Source organism: Sylvia atricapilla, chromosome 5, assembly GCF_009819655.1.
Source record: "Sylvia atricapilla isolate bSylAtr1 chromosome 5, bSylAtr1.pri, whole genome shotgun sequence".
Classification (NCBI taxonomy): domain Eukaryota; kingdom Metazoa; phylum Chordata; class Aves; order Passeriformes; family Sylviidae; genus Sylvia; species Sylvia atricapilla.
Window position 1 is genome coordinate 52,914,151 of NC_089144.1, and position 25,331 is coordinate 52,939,481.

At 41.0% G+C, this 25,331-nt stretch overlaps 1 protein-coding gene across 5 annotated transcripts in view; it reads right to left on the reverse strand.

Moving 5' to 3' along the window:
- PLEKHA5 (pleckstrin homology domain containing A5) overlaps positions 1-20,242 on the reverse strand; it is a 160,001-nt gene extending 139,759 nt beyond the window's left edge. For 2 of the 5 annotated variants that reach the window (XM_066319523.1, XM_066319525.1), the window contains exons 1-3: positions 20,139-20,239; positions 19,919-19,995; positions 16,954-17,011 (exon numbers count right to left, since the gene is read on the reverse strand). In XM_066319523.1, coding sequence (XP_066175620.1) covers positions 16,954-17,011; positions 19,919-19,995; positions 20,139-20,227 — 224 coding nt within the window. In that variant the 5' untranslated portion in view covers positions 20,228-20,239. Of the gene's footprint in view, positions 1-16,953; positions 17,012-19,918; positions 19,996-20,138 lie in introns of all 5 variants that reach the window. The other 3 variants (XM_066319522.1, XM_066319520.1, XM_066319521.1) reach the window with 3 other exon arrangements.
- Positions 20,243-25,331: the final 5,089 nt, after the last annotated feature.

Sequence of the window (25,331 nt, forward strand, 5' to 3'; positions counted from 1 at the left end):
TATTTCAGATGTCAGGCCTTTACAGCCACATGACTTTTCCAGCTGGAGTCTAAGAAACCTGTTTTCTCCGCACTGTGGATGAAGGCCACAGCTTCTGCTTCTCCTCTCAAATGAAAGTGATAAAATATAATCCAAATATCAATAGATTACATTTTTTTTCCTATCCTGAGGGCATGCAATTCTGTCAATTCATAAGCTTAGCATCATGAAGATACCAATCAAATTTGAGCAAGCAGTGCTGCCTTTCAAGTAGGAAATGGGAATCTTTTTTAAAAGAGCCAGAAATCCTTCCATGAAAAGGTCAGTGAAAAGCAGTGGCATTGTGACAAAAAAGAGCACACCTAAGAATCAAAAAGAATTATCTTCTTCTTACTTTCCAAATCAATTTAACAAAAAGGCCCACTCTCCTGAACAACTTAGGACTCTCCAAGCACTAGAAATACCAATAAGGCAGCAAATTGATATAGTTGTATGTAAAGTTTGGTGTTGTTTTTTTTAAATGCATGCACAGTTTCCTCGCTCATAGCACAAGAATATCCATTCAAGAATCAACATTTGCTCCAAGTTTATTTTAGCAAAGTGGAAATAAAAGATTCAATTAAGATACTGGCTCAAAAGGAGACATAAAGAGGAAAAAAACTCAACCAACCAACTTACTCAACTTTTAAAAGTCATTACTAAAATTTAGGACATGGTGGCTCCATAAGTTGAAGTGATAAAATAGCAAAATAGCATCTATTATCTGCAGATTGCCTTTGTAGAGGTTTAAACCACATCAGGGAAAAAAAAAAAAAAAAAAAGCTGTTATCCAACTCAAAGTTAAATTTTAATTTTAGTGCCCGCTTCACAAAAATCTGTACCACAATTCTCAACAGTTGGGATATATTTGAAAATCTTTGAAAGTCTGAAAGAACATGGAGCTTATACCCTTTTGTACTGTGTGTTACAGCTTGAATTCAGTATTCACCTTGACACATTTCAAGTGAGAGGGCAGTTTTCTTCCTAGTTATCTAAAATAAGAAACAGATTGTTATTTTTTTTAAAAAAAAATCAGTTTCTAAAGAAAATAGCTGTAATATCTGCAAAGAAAGGGATTTCAGTGTTCAAGTCAGTACGTAAAGAATGAACACTACATTTCAGCTAAAAAAGAGAGAAACTTTGAACCAGTATTAACACTAACATAGATGCAGGGTTTTTTGGTTATTATTTTAATTTCAAAAAGTCCCTCTCCCCAGGCAAATGGAAGAAAAAAACATAAAAAACCAAACGAAAATCAATTAATGAGTCAAAATTAGCAAGTATATAAAGAGGAAAAAACATTTACCAAAACAAATTCTTTATAGAATGCCATTACAAATCTCATACTATTTTTTTATGCTGGCTACCTATATGGGGTAACCAAGAAAATATTTCAATTGCCCTCTGACTTCATATTCTTCCACCTATTAATCTTGCACCACAAAGAAAACCTTTAATCTGTTTTTGTGACAAAATGATCTCCGACAAGCATATGGTTAATTCTGGTTAGATTAAAAAAATCCTTCAAAAGTGAGAGCTCAGCCATGTAAAATATTTAACATGAACCACTTCAGCTGCCTCAAAACAGGTTACCAAGATACATAAACTTTTGATGAATTCACACTATTCAGTTCATCTGCTGCCAAGACAGGTCATATCTTGAAAACATTGCTGTTCTCCTCAGCTCAAAGGAAACAGGTCCTGTATGGAAATTCCTGTCCTAATTTCATGTAGGGTGTTCATCATTCTCTCCTCAGCTGCCAGGACTGTGCATCAATTCTACTCCCGAGCATTTGGAAAAACAATCTTTCTTGGAGAGACTGTCTTTCCTCCATTAAAAGTTTTATTTTGAAGAAATGTGTCCATTTTAGAGGGATGCTGCCTATTCCCACAAAGCTCTATATTTACTGCTTTAACTCACAAAATATTTACATCCTTACAGCTACTGATGCACAAGCTCTTATTCTATACCATTATCTTTTTTTGGGATTTGCACCTCCTCAGCTTTACATGAGTCAGTTTTCCCCAAATTATTGCCCTGGCCAGTACCACATCACTAGGTGAATCACATGAGCATAATGTAAGAACACTGGAAGAGGAGCACAGCAAATTACTGAAAACAAAATCCCAGCTTCAAACATCATTACACACACAATATTTATATACTCCTCTTTATTACACCTCGAGCAAGTAAACATATATATATATAAACTTATTAAATATCCAAGTATAGCTTACAAACTAGCAGCATATAATTCTTGGTCACATATAATTCTTGGCGGTCCAAAGAATCACCAGAAGAGCAATCAGAAACAGCCCAAAGCAAAGTCACCAGAGAACTCTAGAGCTAACACTTCCATGGTATTTTGTGCAGTACAAAACATGGTCTAGAGAGCATGAAAAGCTGAGATGCTTTGAAAACCACAAGCAGTGGTTTTGTACACAAACTAAAAAAAAAGAATAAAATATTTAAAAACATAGTAAACTCGAGTTGCTAAATTATGGAAATGTATTATGAAATTACATTCTTCTCCATTCCCACCACTTTTATTTAAGTGCTGAGTGCTAAGAATGTACCATTATGTGGAATTTAGTCAAGCAATTTTTTTTTTGTTTTACCATTTCAATACATAACTTGGAAAACAACCAGTGAAATAGCACAATTTATCTCTAAAAGTAAGACCAGAGATTTTTAGTGGCTCTTGATTATGTTTTCCTTACAAGGATCCTTTGCGGAAAAGTACAAGTTTCAGTTTAGAGCCCTGATAATTAGTGCCTGTGGGAATAAAGCAAATTATTTTTTCCACAGCAACATAATTTCCTGTAACTTTAATTTTTACATGATGATATTCCAGTGGCTGCTCAGACATAAGATCTGACTGTCTACAATGCGATCAGGATTTGAAACAATTATCTGTGTTCAGTTTCATTTCCCCCATCTAAAAAAAAAAAGCTAGCTTTATAGTTATTAAAAACCTGTATATGAAGAAAGAGTATTTGCCAATAAGCTCCACATAATTCTAGGGATGCTAACAAATTCCTTTATTTTTGGATTCAATTATTTAAGATGATAAAATCTGACAGATGCAACTTGTCAGTGCACCTGGAGCACAGAGGTGCTGCAGCCTCCTTCTCATGGATGATAACTTACTCCCAAAACTGACAACCTATCTTCACTGACTGGGAAAAACTTAATCTACAGGAAAAAGGGAGCAGAGAAATTGCTTAAATACACATGTCAGAGCTGCCAGTGGTTTGCAGAGAGGCAGCACTACAAAGGTGACACCCCAGTCATCCCGAAGTGCCCTCAGTGGACACGCTGAGGAAACCACTGTTGTTCTCAGAGCCTTTCACCAGTTGTTTTTCACTCAGCAGTGGGAAGAAAGGGTGTCTCACAGGGCACAGAGCTGTACAAGAGACAGCAGAGGCAACCACTCTTTCCTACTGAAACGTAAAACAAACATCAGCAGTTTTCTTCAAGTTTTAATGATGATATGTTTAATCACCACACCTCATGAGGAGCAATCATTGAACACTTCAAAAGAGGCTTCTAAAAGAGACCAACTTTCTACTTGATTGGAAAAAAAAAAACAAAAACAAAAACAAAAAAACCAGCAGAAAAACCAAACAAACCCTACATTCCCTTGTAGACATCTCAGCTGACAATACTGGAACTTTCCCAAAATAAATGCTGGGGTTACAGAATTAGACCAGGAAAATCAGCGATGCAATGAAGAACTGAACAAACCTCGTGTCCTTCACTCAAGCAGCTCCAGAACCCAAACCAGAACCAGTCCAGATGGTGAAGTGAGGGACTTACTGGAGTTTACAACACCTTCATTCCCTGGCTTTAGAAATCCAACAGCATTGCTGCAAAGTGGTGTAAAACACCAACAAACAAGCCTCACACATGCCAGACTTCTTGTAATCCTGCTGATGAAATTCCCATCATTTTCAAATAGACTTTCGGAATTACTACTACATCAACAACAAGAAAACCCCTCACACATACATTCTTTTATTAAGTAACAAAAATAGCTTTTCATTTTATTTTAAAAGAAAGAATAGGACTGACAGATGAGCTGTTCCTACTCCTTCAAAGCCAACAGCCTAGGATTTTACTTGAATATCTTCAGCAATGGCCTACCAGCACACAGGTGTTTCTGCTTTTCATTTTTAGAGATGAAAGGTATGAAATGTTGCTCTTCCAAGTAAACTATTTCTAGTAAAAGATGCTGTCCAATGGCACAAAAATATTATTAAAGCTGTTCAAGGAATATATTTTAGTGTTGCTCTTGAAAGACGGTTTTACATTCCATAATACATTCATCTTTGCTTCCGAATGAGCATTTCATAATGTATTCATTTGAACTTAACATTACTTTGCTTACATGACAGCTACTAATGCTTTTCATTTTAAAATCTGTTTTATTCTCTGTTCAGCAACTGTAGTTTTTCATCAATACCTTAAACAGTTATTGTCAATACCCACTTTGATCCACTGAGAAAATCAAAGCGTAGCATTCGATAACCAAATGCTCCTTCAGCTGAGTATCATGAAGTATCTACCAAACAAAACTATGAAACTTGATCAGGAACATACCAAAAGCATCGTGAAGCTGTAAGGACTTACCTAATGACCACAACACTATTTATCTCCTCACAAAAATAAAACAGCTTTGATTTTAGGAAGAAAAAAAAAAAAAAAAAAAAAAAAAAAAAAAGGCAAAAACTTCCTGACCACCAGTTGACAAATTGTATTATTCTGTTGTCATTTCACAGCGACATTACCATGACATCTTAGAGACCTGAAGAGAAACTGAGAAAGAATTGGTCTTGCCATGGGGTGGCCAACAGAAAATACCAACGAACACCTCATCTCCAGCCTTGTCTATTAACATTCAAGGTTATTTCCTTCTAATTTCATCAATTAGATGGATTTTCCCCCAAACTAACAGCAGCCAGCCTTTCACAGACAACAGTCTGAAAGACAAATAGACCTAAAGTATGTCAATCTAATGACAGCAGCCCCACAAAGCAAAAACCCCTCGAGTTCAATTGTTAATCTCTACTTCCACTCCTTGTTAAAACGAGAAGTACTGGTCCCTAGCAGCACACAGATGCAAACAATTCAAACTATCCTGTGGCAAATTAAAGAGCATCACTGAGCTAAAGGAATCACAGGGAGCAATTCTCCCTCAAAGGAATGACCAGCAGGTTGTTTGAAGTATGGGAGAAAGTCATAAAGAGCAATTTGTTTTTGCTCTGCCATGTGAGTTGATACTTGTCCATTCTTTTTCAGGGAGAAATGGGGGAGTGAAGGAGGTGAGGGGAAACACAGAGGAATAAATAGATGGGCTGAAGATTTTATTTGCTATTTACAGCACATTAGTTGAATACTTAAGTGTCATTGTGTTAAATATGTTGCAGGTGAGCATGCACACACCTCTTTCTCTTTTTTTAGAAATAAATCAAGTAATCTTACCCATCAGTATACAGAGAGAGGTTTCTAAATGTATCTGTTAATTACCACAATTTTAGTGAGTAGTCCCTAGTGCACTCTTTTACTTTAGGGGGAAAGAGTAAGCTTAATTAAAGTTAAAAAAAAAAAAATCTATAAAGCTTAATATATAATTCAAAGTCTTGACTTTTCAACATTTCGCAGTGTATCCTGAGCAGGTTTTAATTTTGACTGAATAGCAGAAAATCCTGCTGGGTTCATTTCAGGCTGCAGGCATTTGATACTGCACTGACCTCGCAGTATTTACATTCCCCTTAGGAAAATCTGGCATGCAGTCCAACTGGGGAAGAGCTTGTCTAACACTACTTGAGCTACCAGAGCTAGAAGCAAGCAGAGTAATAGTGAAAAGAGTAGGGTGAACAATAAGGGCACGGATACAGAAATAAAATAAAAAGGAAGAGAAAGAGAAGGTCAAACAGCAGAAAAGAACTGGAGACAGTTGTTTTTCTGATATAAATAAATCCCTATTTACTTTTTTTTCCAAACCAGTGGTGCAGAGAGGATTTTGGACTACTAAAAAACCAAATTACTTCAGCTCAAGGAAAATAAATTGATCAGAAGACTTGAAATATTTGCCTCTGATCAAAACAAATTAACAGCTGCCAACTGCAGCTTTGTCTGCTTTATGTTTGATTTTTTGTTGTGGCTGGCATATCTATGTCAAATTTGGACAGAAAAACCCCCAAACCATAAAATCCTCCATAAGCTCTGCTTTTGGCCATTCCCTCCACACTCCTAATAGAGACACTGGGTGAACCCAGCTGTTAAATCAAATCCAAAACCTATTCACCTCCATTCATTACAATTTAGGTCCTTGATGCTACAAAGAAATTGCAGAAGAATACAAGAGCCAATTTTCCACAAATTCTGCTCCAATTTTTCTTAGAGGTGCTTAAACCATCTTCAAACAAGTGAAAAATTTTGTTTGCTCTTTACAGGTTCACTCTGTCAGCAACATGATCTCCCATACACCAGGCCTGGTGAAAGTGTGAGACACACAGGTTCTGAACCAGTGCCAGATTAATTTCTTCACCTCCTTGAGAAAATAAATAAAAGCTTTAAGTTACCAGAACTCTCAAAACCCTGTTTCCAATTGCGCAAGGCAATTTTTGAAGGAAAATAATAAAATCAAGGACTCCTGTCTAAGTTAACGATTGCAATACTTGACAAAAGTGATGGTACCTCCAATCCTCATTAAAAGTTTGAGAAGTCTCCATCTGCACCAATGACTTAAAAACAACATCACTAAAAGTTGGACAGAAAAAAAACCAATTCCATTAAGGAGCAAAAGCCTTTCTCCCCCTTTCATTTAAAAACAGGATGCTGATAATTCCGACTCCTCAGCTGGTGCAATCTTTGCTTAAATCATCAAGGGCTGTGAAACACAGCAAATCCTACTTGGAGCCTAATAGTACATCACCACTTGAATCAACAGACTGTTTTCTCACTTCTAGTTCTTTTTCAAGCAGCCCAACAGCAAGATTTTTAAGGAACTTACATATCTGAACTCACAAATGTTTTGAGGCAGCAGGCACCCAAACAAAAGATTCCAACGAACAGGATAAAACACAGGCATTTGAATTGCTGAATTTGATAGCACTTTTTGTTTTGAACCGCAAAAATGAGCAATCAGAGGCACCAGAAATCCCGAATTTCTTGTTAAACAGGTTTGGCACTCTCACCTGAAGTTGGATGAAAACCACAGAGTGAGCTCAATTCTGAAGCACATTGCAAAGTGTGTAGCTTAGAAGGCAATAATAAAGAGCACTTCAGGAAAGGGTTCAGATTTTTATTGTATTTTCAAAGTGAAGCAAAATGCAGATGTTCCAGGTAAGAAACTTGGGAGTGGGTGGTCTGTAGAAGAGGCATAAACAACAATGTGTTCTGTGTATGTATGTGTGTGTATATATATAAGATATAAACACTAGTGGTAACAGGAAGACCCAAAGGATATCCTTTCATCAAATTTGCATTTTAAGAGAAGTCACTTTACCATACTACTAGGCATCACTCATCTAAATAATTCTAAAATGTCACCTTTCATGCTGTTTACTATATACTGTGCAATATACTCAGCTAGAAAAGTAGGCAAATTTAATGGTTTTGTTGTCAGTTTATCTGCTCTTAAGAACAAAAAACTTTCCTTAAACCCTCCTCTTTGTGGCAATCACTACAGAGAAACCTGGGAAATTTTTAAATTCAGTTTACAGGGAAAAGCCCTTTCATTTAGTTATTGAATTGTCAGACAGACAGGAGTTGCAGATAAAGGGATACAAGGCTCAGTACAAAGGAAACAAAACACCTTTTGCAGCACAGTGTTAGCACAATTCACACTCTGCCTCCTTCCAGCCTCATCCCCACTGCAGCTCAAGGCAAGGTTGATTTTGATTTTAATTTTAAAGATTATACATCACATGTTTTTACTCATCTCAAAAATAGATTCTCAAAAACGATAAATATCACAGACGTTGCTCAGCAGCTGCATAATCTGCAGGATTTAATAAAAAAACAGAGAATATAAAAAAAAACCCTAAATGACAGAATTTTGCTAATAGTACAGCTCAGAACAAAATCTAAAGCTGTATTTTTGCAGGATTTGTGCAATTACAGTATCCTGCTTACTCAGTGAGTAGTGAAGATGATAAAAACCTCTAGGAAATACTGGAATAGAAAGATGGCAAAGATGCCATTTGACATTGGAACTTTCTTGCTGATTGCAGGGGTGTCAGCTCATTTCTACCTGGAGCTGATGAAGAGGAGGGACAAGTCAAGAGCCAAGGCTCAGTGATCAGCACATTCTGCTGCAGACCCCAGGTATGGGTGTGTAAGGAAAGAAACCCCAACTGAGTTTGTGCTTTTTACACACCACAAACTCCAAACAGATGGCCCAAAACTCCCCTTGATGAGTGGAAGTATTTAGGCTCCCAAACTCTTCCAGTTTGCTGCAGGACAAGGTTAATAATTACCTCCTAACTGACCTGGGGTAGCTTTAGTGACCTACTCTTTCAAAATTCACTCAAATAGGGATATTTTTAGGTTTCAATTAAACGAGTTAAAAATTTATTAAATCAAAAGTCAATTTATTTTAACTATGTTGATACAACAAAGACGACATCAATCAGCAGAAGCTGAAATGTTATTAATTGGAAAAAAGTAACATTTGCGTGCCTTAACAACTGAAAGTATTTCAGTGTTTCAGACCAGATAAGCAACTGATACCCACATCAAGCAGAGAAGACGAGCGTTTGTACCACAAGAGAGATTTCAGATCACAACAGATGATATGAATATCTAATGAGGCTTAGCTTGCATCATTCTTCTGATTAAAATTCATCATTAAAATGAACACTTGATCTTATGACATTGATTGCTCAAACACGTATTTTTGTTTGCAACTTTCTTTTTCAACCTTTGCATCAAACCTTATAAAAGACTTCAACCAAGGAGTTTTATATTCATCTAGAGGATTTTCTTTGTACATCAAAAAATACAAAAGTAACCCTACAAAATGGTGTGAACATCTGAAATCCAAACAAAACCGTCCACGCCAGTCCCAGCCACGAGGAAACCAAGCTACCCTTTCAGGCATCCAAATAAATCAGATTAAAATGTTTTCTTTTTCACTGTAAGCATTTGACAGCACCATGTGTTTATTCTTGCTGCTCACAAAACTTTATTCCAAAGAGGGATTTCTGTCCTTTTTATAAACTAAGTTCATTGAAAAATCGTAAAGATTATACATCACATGTTTTTTTTACTCATCTCAAAAATAGATTCTCAGAACTTATAAATGTCACAGACATTGGTCAGCAGCTGCATAATCTGCAGGATTTAATAAAAAAAAAAAAAAAAAACAGAATAAAAGAAAACCCTAAATGACAGAATTTTGCTAGTAGTACAGCTCAGAACAAAATCCAAAGCTGTATTTTTGCAGGATTTGCGCAATTACAGCATCCTACTTACTCAGTGAATAGTGATGATGATAAAGGCTTCCAGGAAATACTGAAATGGAAAGATGGGAAAGAGGGTATTTGAAACTGGAACTTTCACCAGGCATTTTGCTTTCCAACACCTTTTCTTACTAGGACCTCTCCTGCCTGGTCTGACAGACTGAAACATTTCCAGTTAATAAAGCACAAAATTTGTTTTTAAAGCACTTGTTTCTATTAAACATGATTTATAATAGATTCTGGAAGAAGAAAAAGCAGGGAGCCAATTTTAAAGGTTAGGCTGCTTGGCAATATACCTTTCCTTACAAATAGTTGTTCTTATTTAATCACAGTGGAGAAAGCCATGAAGAACTAAGTTTGTGGAGCCTCCTGAATATGCAAGTGTCTTTTTAATTGTTTATATAAACCTTCAAGACAATCACAGGCCACATAAGAATTCAAAATACTGTCTTAAAAGCCTTTTTTTCCCCACACCACAGATTTCAAACAAGTATTCAAGTTTTATAGGTCTGGAGCAGAAAGATGGAACTTTACAACCAACCACATAACCAGACCTTCTTGTCCTACCCAGCAATGGGAAGCAGAGTCTTGCTGGAGTGCCTCTGCTGTCAAGTTCCCATCCCAAAATTTCTACTTCAGATGGTGGCCACTCAGGCAGCTTCTTCCCCCCTCAACATCACCTTCCCTTCAACCAAATGCCAGAGCAAGGGAGAGAACTGAAAGGCATGGTTATCTCACACATTCCAAAGAAAGAAGGCAAGGGAGGAGGGAGAGAGAGAGAAGGGGGAAGAGTTTAAATTTAGGTATTTACTTACTGAAACACAGAAAAGAACACAGATCCAGGCACCACGCTGGCAGAAATCCCAGTAGTCAGGGCTGTGGAGCTTCGCTTCCAGCAAGGATTTCTTTGCCTGGAGCTCCACAAGAGCCTTCTCCCTCTTCTCACACTGAAGAGAACTGAGGAGTGCTCTGCACTGCCAGCCCCAGTGTATCTCAGGTTTAATGAAAGTGTAATTCATTAGAATAAGAGCTGGGGTAACATAAACATGTGCAGGAAAAACAGGCTTGGCGCAACACCACAACAGACACCAGGTTTGATCAGCACACCAAAACTCTGTCAGACCACAGGGATAAAAAAAAATAGTGGGTGCAACTCCTTTAAAGCAAAAGCAGAACATAAAAGGCACCAAAGGTGAAATTTAGACCTGTGAAAGTTCTACCAAATAGACCTACAACAAGTAGGCTCCTCTGCTGGCAAAATTCACAGGGCACCTGCCTGCCAGGTGACATGGTCTTGGAAGCGTCCCTCAGTTCCAGGTGCTGCAGGATACGGGTACCAAGGTGGGGAAAAGACAAAAAACCTGTGCAGCACCCAGACACAGCAGGAAGATGAAATACTGGTATGTGCCCTAAAATTATTCTTAAGAAGGCACATCAATTATCTTTTTTTGCAAAGGGGGGAGGGTTTGGAGAAAAAAATAAATGTACCACTGTATTTATTAAACACTGCAGCAACCACCTGCATGAAATTTCTGATTGATGATTCCCTTTACTTTTTGCCATCCTTCAACAAAAATGAAAGACCGTGTAAGACCTCACTTCACTGTAGTAAAAGTAGAGTATATCCACTTTATCTGCTATTAGTACTTAATCACCAAAACAGACCAAAGCTAGGGAAAAGATCTTTCCACTTGAAAAACAAGGATCTAAAGCTAGAGACCAATTTACTAATTTGTTAACAAATATCAAAAAATTTGAGTGTGTTCAATATCTTTCTCATGGACTTCAATATTTCATGTAACTACTTATGCATAGGTATTTTTGTATTTTTAAATAATTATTCATCAATTCTTACAAGTGTTGAAAAACTTGGTAATGATTAAAAAAAAAAAGAAAATTAGTAAGTTCCTTTGTGCTTTTAAGTCTTTCTCAGTGAAACTGAAGCATTTAAGGTATTGCCCAATTTAGAAACACACTTCAGGAAAGAGACAGCTCAAAATATCAACCACAGACGTCACAGGCAAAAAGAGCCTTTAGAAGCACAGCAATTCCTAACATTCACATTTGATATTCCTCCACCCAGACTAACTCTGAAACAGACTCCTCAGCCAGGGATAATGGGCCCTTCCAGACCTGCACACGAGTCAGACAACTTGTTTTTGCAGGGTGAACTTTTGCCACCCTTCCCTCTGGGAGAAATCCCATTAAGTTTGCTCCTAGCAAGTCAGCTCCCACTCCTTTTCCTGACTTGCCACTGCTCCTTTCTGCCTGGTTCTCTCTCCACTCCTTCCCCTTCTGCAACTGCTCCCACCCTTTCAGCCTTCTCCTTGCAGTACAGCACTACCTACAGCCTTGTCCTTCCACATCCAACCCATAAGGAGCTGCTTTTTGGATGCAGTCCCACCTCTCCTCTGACCCACACCCATTTCTTCCTGTGCCTAGAATCCTTCCACCTCCACACCCAGCTTCAGCTCTGCGGTATTTTTGGTTCCTGGAATATTTCAGTGGAAGAAAGAAGCAAATGTTACAACAGATAATAAATGTGCAGGCATTCCCAATAAAGTTCTCCTTATCTGAAGAGCTTTGCTCACTACAAAAGGCACAGGATACCTTGCAGCTAAGCCCCAGTTCACCTATACACCATTATTTGATCTACAGGTCTCATCATGTAACAAAAAGAATCAAATTTATTCTTCATTTTAGTAAATAAAGGTTAGAGGTAACAAAAAATAACTAAATTTCCAGGAGGAACACCGCGATTCTTAGTCTTGGAGAAAAAAACAGTTTGATCTGTTCGTATTTTTCTCAAATTCCATTTTTTCCTTTCAAGAAAGGGCTTTTCTGCAAACATCACTGGTTGTCCTTTGATTTTTCTGCAGAAAGTCTCAGCTGAATGGGAAAGGATTTTTACAATGCACATAAAAGACAAAGGTTCAAACGAAAGCTGAATTCTCAACAAGCACAGGTTTATTTTAGTAAACATTAGAAACTCAGAGCTGAATGAGATCTTATCCCTTTTAATCACTTCATAAATTTTCCTTGCCTTCCCAATTTTCCAGCTACACGTCTGCAATAAACAAACCTGCACTGACAAAAAGTCTCTATAAAAGCACACAAAAACCCTCTATTTGATGCAACAGTGAACTCACCTCTTTAGCCAGGGTTTGCCAATGCCTTGACTCAGCTAGCAACAGGCAAAATCTCTTCTGATGAATACAGAGAAAGGTAAACTTCAAGAGAAAACCCTAAAAACAAAACTTCAACCCTCTTAATTCTTTGAGTTTTTAAGAACTTTTGCAGTCAGTTTTTGTACTGCCCAAAAAGTGTCAGTCCTACAGCAAAGGTAAGGAAAAAAAATCAAATTCTAACATCCAAACAGCTTACCTAATAGTACTTCTGTAGAAGCCAGCAGTACTATTAGACTAGTAATAGGCAGACTATGCAAAATTCTAGACGGACTGATGCAAAATTCCACAAATATCATCTTTGTAGTGATTTTTAGAACAACCTTATTTGGTAAATTAGTAATTTAAATAATATAACCCTTGTTTGGGGGAAAAAAATACAAAAAAATTGAAGATATATGCAGAACTAGTGCAATGAGAACCAAAAATGCAAGAAAATAAGCAAGTGCCTGAGTGGAGATCATTGGGTCATTTTAACCAACAATAAGGGTTTCCTAAACACATGCATATGCACAAATGCACACACCCATTTACGGAATTTCATGGTACTCAAATCCAGTGCTTCGGTGCCTAAAGATTATGAAGTCATCAGAAAGTCCTAAAAGCATCAAGCAGGAAATTCTCAGTGATCTAACTAGATGGGGAGTCTGAGGTCCATGACCAGGTGTATCTTCTCTACTGAGAAGTATCATAATGGGATTGTCCTGTGGGGTCTTTTTCCTTCGGCACTTATAAATAACGTAAGTAACTTAACCTTCCCACACTACTGTCCAGCTTGGATGGGGATAAAGCCCTTAACTTTTCAGAGCTCATGAGTGCCCAATACACTCAGCATAAGTAATCAGTCCAGGGCAGGACCCTAAGCAGGACCAAAGAAAAATACCAAGTTTGCTGCAGCACAGTTTTCAAGCCTCAGGAGTTTTACTTCAGAATACAGAAGGTGCAATACTTAACTGCAAATAACAACTGTTATAATTGAATGTATCAGTTAAGGGTCCTATATTCTGGGTAGAAGTTTTGCTGTATAAACACCAAACCAAACATTACTTCAGCAAAGTTTACCGCGGGAGTTCCCACCAAGGCCAATGAAGGGATGTCCGTGCACAGGTCTAATGTAAAGTGAACAAACCCAGACTTTCTCACTCTGAAAGAGACAAAACCCCTAAACAATGTAATCCCTCTCCTGAGGACACATACAAGGTACCAGGCATTGCACGTTTTTTAACTCCAAATAGCAAAGGACTTCTTTTGTCATTCGGGTTTACCAGAGGTGAGAAGGGAAATGATTCTGTCATTAGCAAATACTCTACTACTCAGTAGAAAAACCCACAAAAAAATAACATGTAAAAAAGGTCAAAGTCCTAGCTAGAATCAACTTACTAAGACGACCCTACACCAAAAGAAAACCACAGTATGCAAAGGGAACAGCTCCTTATCTGTCCCTGTTTTAGTGTATCTTTCCAGCTTGAAACTAGAACAAATTTCATGCCATGAGAGAAAAAAAAAAAAAAAAGTGTGAAATAGTCACCGTTTGGTATTTACTTATTCTGAAACCGAGTGCATGCATCCCAAGAAAAATACAGTGTCCTTTAAAAATAATCACATTTCAATGCAGTCGGTATACTGAGTCATTTGTTTGAAATGCCAGTCCAAGGAATGCTACGATTTAGCTGACGATTATCTCCTCGACATTATCCCAATTTGATTATACAGTGTTTACTACATCAAAGCCAAAAAAAGCACAGTAATAGATTCAGCAACACACCCACTTGGAACACTGAAGACCTATTATTAAAGAACCAGAAGAATAATTTTCAAAAGGTTTTTATTTTCAAACACAGTCTAGCATAAGATCTTACCATAAAGGAAGATTGTTAAACATTTCTATTCAACCCACATATTTGAAGCTGTGCCTCAGAAGTTAGGTCAAATTATTTATGTGATCAGGAAACTTGATTATCCTTGTCTAACTCTGACTGGACACATTGCAGGAATCCAACAGACAGGTTTCAGTGGCTGAAGCACCAAAAGCATGACATTAACATTCATTTCCTTGTAACTTTCTAACTCATATGGAACATGAAACAATATATTTCTTTCAGACCTAACCACGAACAAGCTTTCAATATTTTTAGTTTTAATGTAGTTTTATTATGCTGTAATTGACGTAACAAACACTAATATTCAGCAAATCAATTCACACAAATGAGCAGGTTATGGTTAAAAATCCACACGTGAGGGTGTTTGTATTGCAGGTCACAACAGCCTGTGCACTTAGCCCCTCATGCAGAAGCCCCACAGTAGTTAAAATTCAGACAACCAGAATTATTATAATCAACACATCACCCGGAGTTACACTGCCTAGGATTAGAAGACAGTGATTATAACATTGTCACCCTGTCTATGTTAGCTCTCACATTCTCTCTAGCACCAGCAGGGCTCAATGTGAGACAAGCTTTAAAAGAAGCAGCTATCACTGGGCAGGAATTCAAATTCAGCCTGAGATGCTACACAACAAACCAGTATTTAACTCAAGATGCCAAACTGGTCAGACCACGTGAACCTTTTCAGCAGGCCTGACAGCACCATCCCTGCTATCCTCCTACATCTATCAAATCACAGAGAAGTGTTTGTGCAACATGTTTTCAAAGACAGCACACAACTTTCAAACAACAAACTGAGCTATTTTGTGTTGGCTATCAGCAAACAATCAGCTCCATGCACATCCCTCACAGTTAGGGCAGCACCTTGAACACAAGATCTTGGGAGGACAAGGGTACACAAACAGCCTAGCACTCAGTCCATCCAGAAGAGCGCCAGTTGCTCTACAATAGCTGTTCACACACTTGGTTATTCCAGGAAAACTCAAGTCCCTATCTCCCAGTTACTACAGCTGGCCAACACACTGCTCATGGGCTTATTTCTACAAGAAAAGGTTCCACCTCAAAGTCCAGAAGTATTATTTTTCATATTGTAAATACACACACAAAAACAGCTTTCTTTAATTCTCGCTTGTCTTCATTTAACATCTGCACAGAACTCCAGAGGTGAAATTCTTAGTGGACCCCTGTCCTCAGTCTGGTGTATTTCTTGTCAATTGCTACACAACACTCCTGCAGTGTAAATTGCAAGGAAGCAGAAACAGAGCAGAAAAACAAACATGCTGCTTTACTAACAAATAATCTGCCCTCCTAGACAGCACAGCACCCATTCTGGTCAGGTTTTTGGGAGCATTATGCTTAAGTATATGTTTTTAATTTTTGTTTAGGACCAAATCAAACACAATCATATAAAATAAACCATGAAACTCACATATAATATCCACCCCACACTGTCTACAATGCATCTTAGACAGTGTAGCAACCTTGTACTCAATGCTACAACACAGAAAAAAACCTACCTGCAGCCTATAAACTTTATCTGTAACCTTCACTCATAAAAGTTATCCCACTAATGACATCATTTATTTAAAGACAGCAAATCAAGCACACAGGGCAGTGAGCACAAACTCCTGAATGAATCAAGAAAAGCCTATGAATTGTTAAATAGAAGGAAAAGAAGCATATTAACCAAAATATGCATAGGTGTCACTTAAAAATTTTCCAGATAAGGAATAAGGATGGTCTAACTATCTGGAGAGCAAAAGCTTGTAAGAAGTTTGTACAGATCCAACCAATACGCTCCCTGAACTTGTACACAAGAGCTTGATTTTCATGTCTCTCATTCAAAAACACAATACACACAGCAAGGCTACCACAGTGAACATGCTCCTCAAAACATACTAAAACCAGAACCAAAAAAAAGATAATGGAAATCAATGCTAGAAGCAGAAGGTCTGCAAAGAAGATGACCAAATTAAACCTTCAGTGGAGCTTTAAACCAATGTCATTAAAGAACAGGGCTGAAATCAAGATTCTTCTCCCAGTGATGAATTAAGATCTTGCCGTTGTGAAAGCATTTATGGCACAAAAGAGCACGCACACAAATGCCAAGCAAGCAGATAAATTCAACGTATTCTTGGCTAGGTGGTTACACTCACAGCAGAAGCTGCATTTGAATCTGTATCCACAAACAGCTTTAATAAACGCAAAATGTCAAGGAATTGTTTTAGCTGAGCAGAATTCAGTAAAAAATGGACTATATACCCTATGACAAATTTAAATGCTCCTTTGGATTTATAGCACAACATTTAAGTTCAGTTTGGAACACGTTCAAAACCACAGCGACATTTAGACAAAGTAATTGAAAATTATAGTATTGTGACAAACATTCAACTTACTTTACATAATATCTTGCACCTTCAAAAGTATATGCTTCCTCCCAACCTGTGGGTAAATCTGGAAAACAAGCAGCAAAACATTCCAATTACCTTTTGAAATTATGCTAGCCATACTGGTCTACTCCCCTACACTAAGGTAGTTAAAATACTGTGGCTGATCCCACATGTGGAAACCTTTAGTCCCAGAAACAAGTACTTCAGAATTGACTCACAAGGCTGCCTAAGTGTCAATTCTGTAAGCCAAGAGAGTCTACACGCCTGAAAATCTGATTGGGATTTCCCATTCTCGAATAGTAACAAGGATGGTTTAAGGGTTGCCCATTTCAAAATTCCTTCCCTTGCTCAGCAACTCCGGGTCATTGCCAGATCTCCCTGCCTGGAATTTCAGCAGCATCAGATTACCTGGCAGGCAGAGACCTAAACAAAAATCCATCTAACTGAGCTACATGCAAGTCACAAGCTCCTTAAGAGGTTGGATATCAACTACACCACAGAGCATTAGCATTGTATTAGCATAACTCCACCACTGTTGTGACTAACAAGTGCTCCTGCAGTGTTTACAACTCTGTTGCATTTTACATGAAAATCATTTTCCATGTAAACCTAGTGGAGGATGTGGGTACATCTCTTCCTTTGTATTACCACTCTTAAAGAGTCAGGAGTCCAGATACAAAAAACCCCATACCACTAATGGTCAAAATTTCCCAAGTAACAGTTTCCTGGTGTGATGGAAGCTCTGGAGATGTCAGACACTTCCATGCACCTCTAGATGCACCACTACCCTTAAAAGCTTGCCACTGCCAATAAAAATAATGATTGATACCTAGCACTCTCTCCTTGAATTATAAAAGCAAGAATGCATTTCCTAAAAAAAAAATAAAAAAATAAAAAAAAAAATAAAAAAAAAAATAAAAAAAACCCCACAGTCGGGGTTGTGTGGTGGTTTTTATCCCCCTCATTACTTATTTGCTCTGACTGCTTTTTCTTCACTCCTGTCTTCTGCAGAACAAAAATCAAGGTGTCTTTTGATAACAGTACGGGGCAAAGTACAGCAAACAGGAAGTCTCTCCAGCAGAGTATTTATGGCTGCTGTAAGAACTTTGCAAAAAATACCCTTCCAGTGCTGAACAGCTCAAAGAATAAAAAGCACTTCAATTCATAATGGAGGACAAAGCTTTCCTCACCGTCTAGAACATGCCTCTCAGAATTATTAACAGAGAGCTTTGCAATAATATACATCTGCAAAAGAAGTGCCATTCACAACAAAAAACTGTTACTTAAGAGAAGACATATTTGACTAGGTTCCAAAACAGTGGTCAGAGCAAAAGAAGAGATAAACCCCAGACCAATTCTATTTGATTATATCTGTGTATGGAGAGATTCATTAACATAGGGATGAATGAGGAAAACTACGGGAACAGATTTGGTTTTTAAGACACTTTGGTATCTGATTGATGAATTATGGTCGGTGTAGCCAAGGTCACGCCTCAGTCTTGTGTCCAGAAACAAGTTCAATTCACCTGATGATAACCCTACCCTGTTACACTCAATACTCCAGACACTCAAAAGCAAACTGCATTTCCTTTAGAAGGCACTTAACAGCAGAAACAAATAAGACTCTTGGAAAATTACTGGGAAATCAACAAGAGTCAACAGAGACAGTGGGAATAGTTTTAAAAAAGAATTAATACTCAGCTAATGCCGGTGTTGAACAAGAAAAGCACTTCACACACATCTGCCCCCATGCATATTGCTGTAGATGAAGGCCACTTTCTCAGTCTGAGCACTGAGAGCAGGAGTAAGAGTACCCTGATAGCAATCAGTAGCTCTATTTCCCAGCATTAAATGACTTCTTACAAACAACAGAACCTTCTCTGCAAATCAAACTGCAGCGTTCTAATAGCCAGAGACCTGTGGTTTGTGAACTATTCCCAACTCAAAAAAAAAAAAAAAAAAAAAAAAAAAAAAAACAAAAAAAAAAAAAAAAAAAAAAAAAAAAAAAGGCTGCCCATAGTTTTCTAAGAGGTTGTTTCTGATTCCTTAATGCATAAGTATTAACCAACATAAAAAGCAAATAATCTGATACAGACCAATTCACTTGCAGATTATTTCCCTGTGATTATCCAAGTGATTATATACATAAAACCAACTGCACGTATTACTACACTCCACCACCTCCCAGTGGCATATGCAGCCTGTGTGCAATTCCAGCAGTCAAGAGTTTGGCTCCGGGTCTCTAGAGTGTCTGCTGTAAATCCTCCTCCTCCAGCACCTCCTGCTGCTACTTCTCCAGAGTGGAACAAACAGCAGAAGCAGAGACTTGATTCCACCCTCCTCCCTCCAAGTTATTTCTAATGTTTCAAGTCCCTTTTCCTCCTACCTATTCCACCTCTCTCAGTCACTTGGAAACCACACAGACTCTCTTAGCCTAGATGGAAGAGCATGGAGGAAAAGGGTTTCTAGGTGACTAGCGAAATGCGCCTCTACATTTCTAGTACACCTACCGTGGTTAAATCTAGGTACTGCTGGAAACAGAAATACCATGAGTGATTTTCTGCTAAACTGAGGAAGGATGCTGTGCAGGTGGATAACCGGGGTAGCCAGCAAGGAGCACGAGAGGAACGAGGCGGTCTCTAATGGTAACTATACAGCCTCGCAGGGGTGATACGAGGCAACGGAGGGAGAGCAGAGACAGATACATTACACAGACACAACTCGGGGGCAGGGGGAGAAGGCGCTTGAAGAAACTGGCAAGCAGGCTGGACATGCAGGACTGCACGGCGACTGCAGCGCTGCTCGCCCCGGGGGGAACAACTGCGCGAAGTGCGGGGAAAGCGGGATCAGGAGTTGTCCCGGGGGGCTGCGGCGGCTCCGCGGGGAGCCCGGGCTGAGCCCGCCCGGGGCAGGGGCGGCCGAGGCGGGGCAGGGCCGGGGGCTCCGGGCAGGGCTCCGGGCAGGGTCCTACCTGCGCTGCGGCGGTGCCCGGTGATCACGGCCTCGCCGGTGAGCGGGTGCAGCCAGGTCGTGCTCTTCGCCTCCTCGCTGCGGGGACGGACACACGGACCGAGTCAGGCAGGCGCAGCCCCGCCGCCCCCTACTCCCCCCCTTCCCCTTCCTCCCCTTCCCTTCCCCGCACGCCCCTCCCGGCCCGGCCCCGCTCCCCTCCTGGCCGGCCCCGCGCTCACTTGATGAAGAAGACGCGGCCGCCCTGGCTGATCCCGTAACTCCAGCTGCCGGGCAGCGCCCGCAGCCGCTCCGCGCTCAGCTCCGCCATGGCCGAGCCGCCGCAGCCGGGGAGAGCGGAGGGAGCGCGGGCGGGCGGCGGGGGGGGAAGCGCGGGCACGAGCAGCGAGCGCGTCCCCGCCGCCGCCAACACCTTGGGGAGGGGAGGGAGCAGCGCCCGCCCCGCCCCGCCTCGCCCCGCCCGCCGCGGGGGCGCGCAGGCCGCGGGGGCGCGCCCGGCCGGGCGGGGGCGGGTTCCGGCGGGCGGGGAGGGACCCGCGGGGATGGAGGGAGAGCCGGGAGGCGGCCCGCGGGGAATCGGGGCGGGATCCGGTCTGTGGAGCGCGGGCCGGCAGGGCAGGGCAGGGCCGGGGGAGGGACGGAACCAGGGAGCTGCGCCCCGCCGGATCCCGGCTCCGAGCCCAGCGCGCCCGGGCTCCGCTCCTTCGCATCCCGGCGCTGCGAACTCCGAAACGCTCGGCTCCGCCGCTGGCAGCCCCTCACGGGGTCCGTAAGGACAAAGGAAATTGAAAGTTTTGTCCCATTTCCTCCCCCTGGTGAACGCGCTCTTCTCACACCCTCCGCTTCGGGCGGTTTTGGAATTTCTTACGTAGGGGGCTTACGCCTCAAAGTGTAAAGAGATGGCATATTCTTCCTTCATGCGACCCGTGTGTCTGTGCTTTGCGCCCCTCCTCCAAAAGAGGTCTGGGATGTGGCGTGGATGCGTGTTTTCGGTGTTTCAGGGAGGTGGCAGTAATTCAGGTAAAATGACGGCTGCAGAAATGACTCTCTGTGCCAGTGCATATAGTTTAATTCACGTGAATAATCCGATTGCATTTATGCGTGGCCGTACGCCACTTCGATTGAAGTTATACATGACAAATGTAAATTACGAAAACTGTGCCTTGGCCATGATATTTCCAAGACAACCTTGCCTTGCAAAACTACTTTCTGAACAAGCGCTGGAGCTGGGAAGTCTCACAGCGTTCCTGTGTCCACAAAATATTTGTAATTCACAGCTGACAGTATTTTGCACAGGCAGCTTTGTCCCCTCTCCCATTCTGTACAACCTTAGGAAAAATAAAATTGGGACAGGCAAGCTGGTTTGTGTTTTCGACCCCATCATGCCATGTGGTCAAAACTTTAAATCCCTGCTGTCTCACACAAGATATTCCAGACGTGAAGAGCGAACGTGAGAAGATCTGGAGTTATCTTTAAGTAACTGGATGCAAGATAAGAATTCCTCCCTGTCCAGCAATACCTTTCATTTCCACTCAGCACTGACAGCACCTGAGATTTATAGACTACCAGAGGAACAATGCTCTGGGGAAAACACAAGTTATTCTATAAACAGTTCCCTTCTCTGCTAAGAGCAAGAGCTCTTAGATGATGAGTAAAGTGAGTAATGGCTCTTCCTGTGAAGGGCTGTGGAAAGCTGCCTGGCAACAGCAGGGGGGAAATCACGTGAATTTTGGGTTCCTGAGGTGGTAGTGGTCATGTCCTAATATTTCCCTACTCAACCTAAGTGAAGCATAGAGCAAGTGCTCTTAATCCCCAGAGCAGTGGATACCTTCCACTGTGCAGAATCAATTCTTTTCCCTAGCAGAGAAGTGCCTGCAGCGCAGCTAGACTTATATTGGCCTAGATCCATAAATTAGGTATTTAGGTAGAACTTAGGTGCATAAATCCTGCCCAATCCCAGCATGTGCTTTGCCAAATGGCTTCCTTAGGCAACTAAGTTCTGCCAGTCCCTTGCTTTGCTGCCTCTTTCTGCTTTGCTTGTGCTTAGAATTGCTGCCATCCTGGTAAAACCAGGATTATGGTACTTAAAATATGCCCAAACCTGGCTGAATTCTCAGGCAAGGCATTATTGCCCCAACTGCCACGGAGGCTGGATAAATTGGCTGTGTTCAGACCACGCCTAATAAGAGAGACTTACAAGTTTTGTTTCTGAATAACTCACAGCAAACAGGCTGGCAGCAGAGTCATCACCATGAACACTACAGGGAACATGTTCAGCCTCAAGGATGTAGGGCATTCAAAACCATGCCGCTCTATTCCCAGGAAAATGCTTTTGCTCCAAGCTATAAGCTGCTCTGAAGCTGAGACTATTCTATGAGGACACTGAAGGTGCTCCTCCTCCCCCCCACATTATTTTGCAAATACAATTATTGGGCTACAGGGTGGGGGCATGACTTGCTGCTCTCATGAATAGGAAGCTCAGCCAGGGAGTGGTGGAAGACCTTGGTTCTACTTCACCCAGGGACACTTGGTGCAGGGACTCAAGTATTCTGTGTTAAGTAGCCATCAAATAAAATTCATTTGCAGATGCTCATCCTGCCAGGTGCTATGCACCCTGAACTCCCAGTGATTTCTGGGAGCCCAAAGTTTGGCCATTTTGTGGAACACAGGGTATGAGGGAAACCACATCTGCATCATTTGTACAGGCTGGTGCTGGCAATTTTTCTTTCTGAAGGCTGCTGTAGGTTCCACAGTTGAAACTTTTGCTTCAAAGTTGGTCTAAAAGTTTGATCAAAACTTACCGCACATGGAGTTTTTTTGCAAGGTTCAGTAATAGTACATATTTTCTGCAGTCAGATAAGTGCATGAATGCTCTTAAAAGAAGGACTCAGGAACAACATTTGAAAAAAAAAAAGTGGTTTATCACTAAGAGGAGTAAAACTTTTCTTTGAAAGGAGTTTATATCACCATGAAAACTGCATGCATAATTCAAGACACTACATATTGTACCATTCACATCATTCTTTTTACTATAAAAATGAACTAATGCTTCCAAATGTGAAACTGGTCAGCATGATTTATAATGCTCAGAGAAATCCATCAGAATGCTCCCATCTGGCCCATGATGTTTTTTTTTTCCCAGAAGAGTTGAAGACAGGCTGTTGGAGTGGTGACCACCATTGGCACAGCTGTTCTTTGCTCTTTGCATATATGGTCTTATTTATCTGCTGCTCCTGTCACTGATGGGAAGAGGATGTGGAGCAGGATGTTATTCTGTGAGACAGAGCCCTCCCATCAGTACGTTGGCTCCCCACCACTGGGAGCTTGGGATGAAGCAAAAATCCAGCTCCACTGAGATTTTTTCCCATGTTTCTCCATACTGACCCAAGCTTCTTCCCTTCCTCTTTCACCTCCACATGACAGAACCTTTCCTAGCAACTCCCTCAGGGCCAGAGAGTACTAAGGGAGAAGTAAGACTATTGATGTTTTAAGAAAATAATTTTGGCTCAATAATGTATTCATAATCAAAATGCTTAAAATTCCTGGGGCAAAGGAACCCTGCCCACAAAACAGTGAATCCCTTTAAATGAGATTAATTAAAAACAGCGTTGAGAGAACATTCATTGAATAAGACTCAGAGAATTCCATCCACACCTCTCCCAACAGGTATGAGGTGACAACAAATATGAGCTGAGTAAAAAGGGCTAGACACAAAACACAGCATCCAACAAAGCCTCTGAAGCAGGGAGTGGACTGCAGTCAGAGAATCACAGAACATCCTGAGCTGGAAGAGACCCACAAGGGTCATCAAAGTCCAGCTCCTGGCCCTGCATAGTCACACCATGTGCCTGAAGGAGTTTTCCAAACCTTCCTTAAACTTTGTCAGGCTTGGTGCTGTGACCACTTCCCTGGGGAGCCTGTTCCATGCCCAACCACCCTCTGGGTGAAAAAGCTTTTCCTAAGATCTAACCCAATCCTCCCCTGACAGTTCAGGCCATTCCCTTGGGTCCTGCCACTGGTCATGAGAGTGAAGAGATCAGTGCCTGCCCCTCCTCTTCCCCTCATGAGGATGTTGTGACTGCAGTGAGGTTTCTTCTCAGTCTCCTCCAGGCTGAACAGACCCAGTGCCCTCAGCTGCTCCTCACACGGCTTCCCCTCATGGACCTTCACCTTCCTCATGGCCTCCTTTGGACACTCTCTAAGCAGCCTAATGTCTTTTTTATGTTGTGGCACGCAGAACTGTCCCCAGCACTCGAGGTGAGGCTGCCCCAGTTCAGAGCAGAGCAGGACAATCCCTACCTTGCCCAGCTGATGCTGTGCCTGATATCCCCAGGACAGGGATGTCCCTCCCGGCTGCCAGGGCACTGCTGCCTTATGTCCAACTTGCTCTCAACCAGCACCCCCAGGTCCCTTTCCCTGGCACTGCTCCCCAGCATTCCAGACCCCAGTCTGTCCATACAACCAGGGCTGCCCATCCCAGGCACATCACCCAAAACTTCTCTGCAGAGCTGTGTTCATCATGATTGATTCTGTGTGTTCTGTCAACATGCATCAAATTGGATGAGGTTATTTCATGGAGTCTGTGACTTTACATTTTTTAGGTGGTTTAACTAGTGAGACAATATAACCCTTTAACTGGGAGGAAAGACCATTGCTGGAGGTGCAGTTTTATATTACACATTCTCACAAGGGAGCTACTTCTGAAGGGTGGGTTCCTTTTTACCCAATCCCTAAACATTAGTTTTTCTTGCCTTTGTACCAATACTTCAGTCCATGAAGGTGAATTATATTGGTTTGCTGATCTGATAGAAAATAAATCACAAATCCTCTCAAATAGTTAGTTTCCTATCAGATCAATAAGCTGATCTAACATGTCCTGAGGTCACTTGATAACTAGATCCAACACATGGGGTGAGAAGAGAGGAACCACTCCTTTAGGCTACATTCCCCAATGATGAGGAGGGGGGAAAAATCAACAAATCCGCTAATTGATGTTCTCTGGAGTCAGGATATCTCTGTGCAGATGAAAGAAGCAATTAGCCTAGGTCAGAGGAAATAAGAGAGAGGAAAAAAGCTGTTGAACACAGCCTCTGCTCTGTTGGTAGAATGGAGCCTCTCCTTTGCTCCAAATAAAGAGCCTGATGACCGTCCAGGGCTCCTGTCTGGTAGCTCTGGAGGCTGGAAGTTTTTTCTGGGGGTCATTGGTACCAGTGGCGCAGGAGTCCTCTTCTATCCCACAGGGTTAGTGTAAAGCATTAACGTGACTGAAGAAGCATCGGGTCATTAGCCTGCCTGCCATCAGCACCAGATATCCTCACACACTGTGAGATACACAGCTAAAGCCTGTGCACAGTCAGGCAGTAGAAAGAGAGTAATATCTTACAGCTTAATAAGTTTTGCAATCTGTGCTTGAC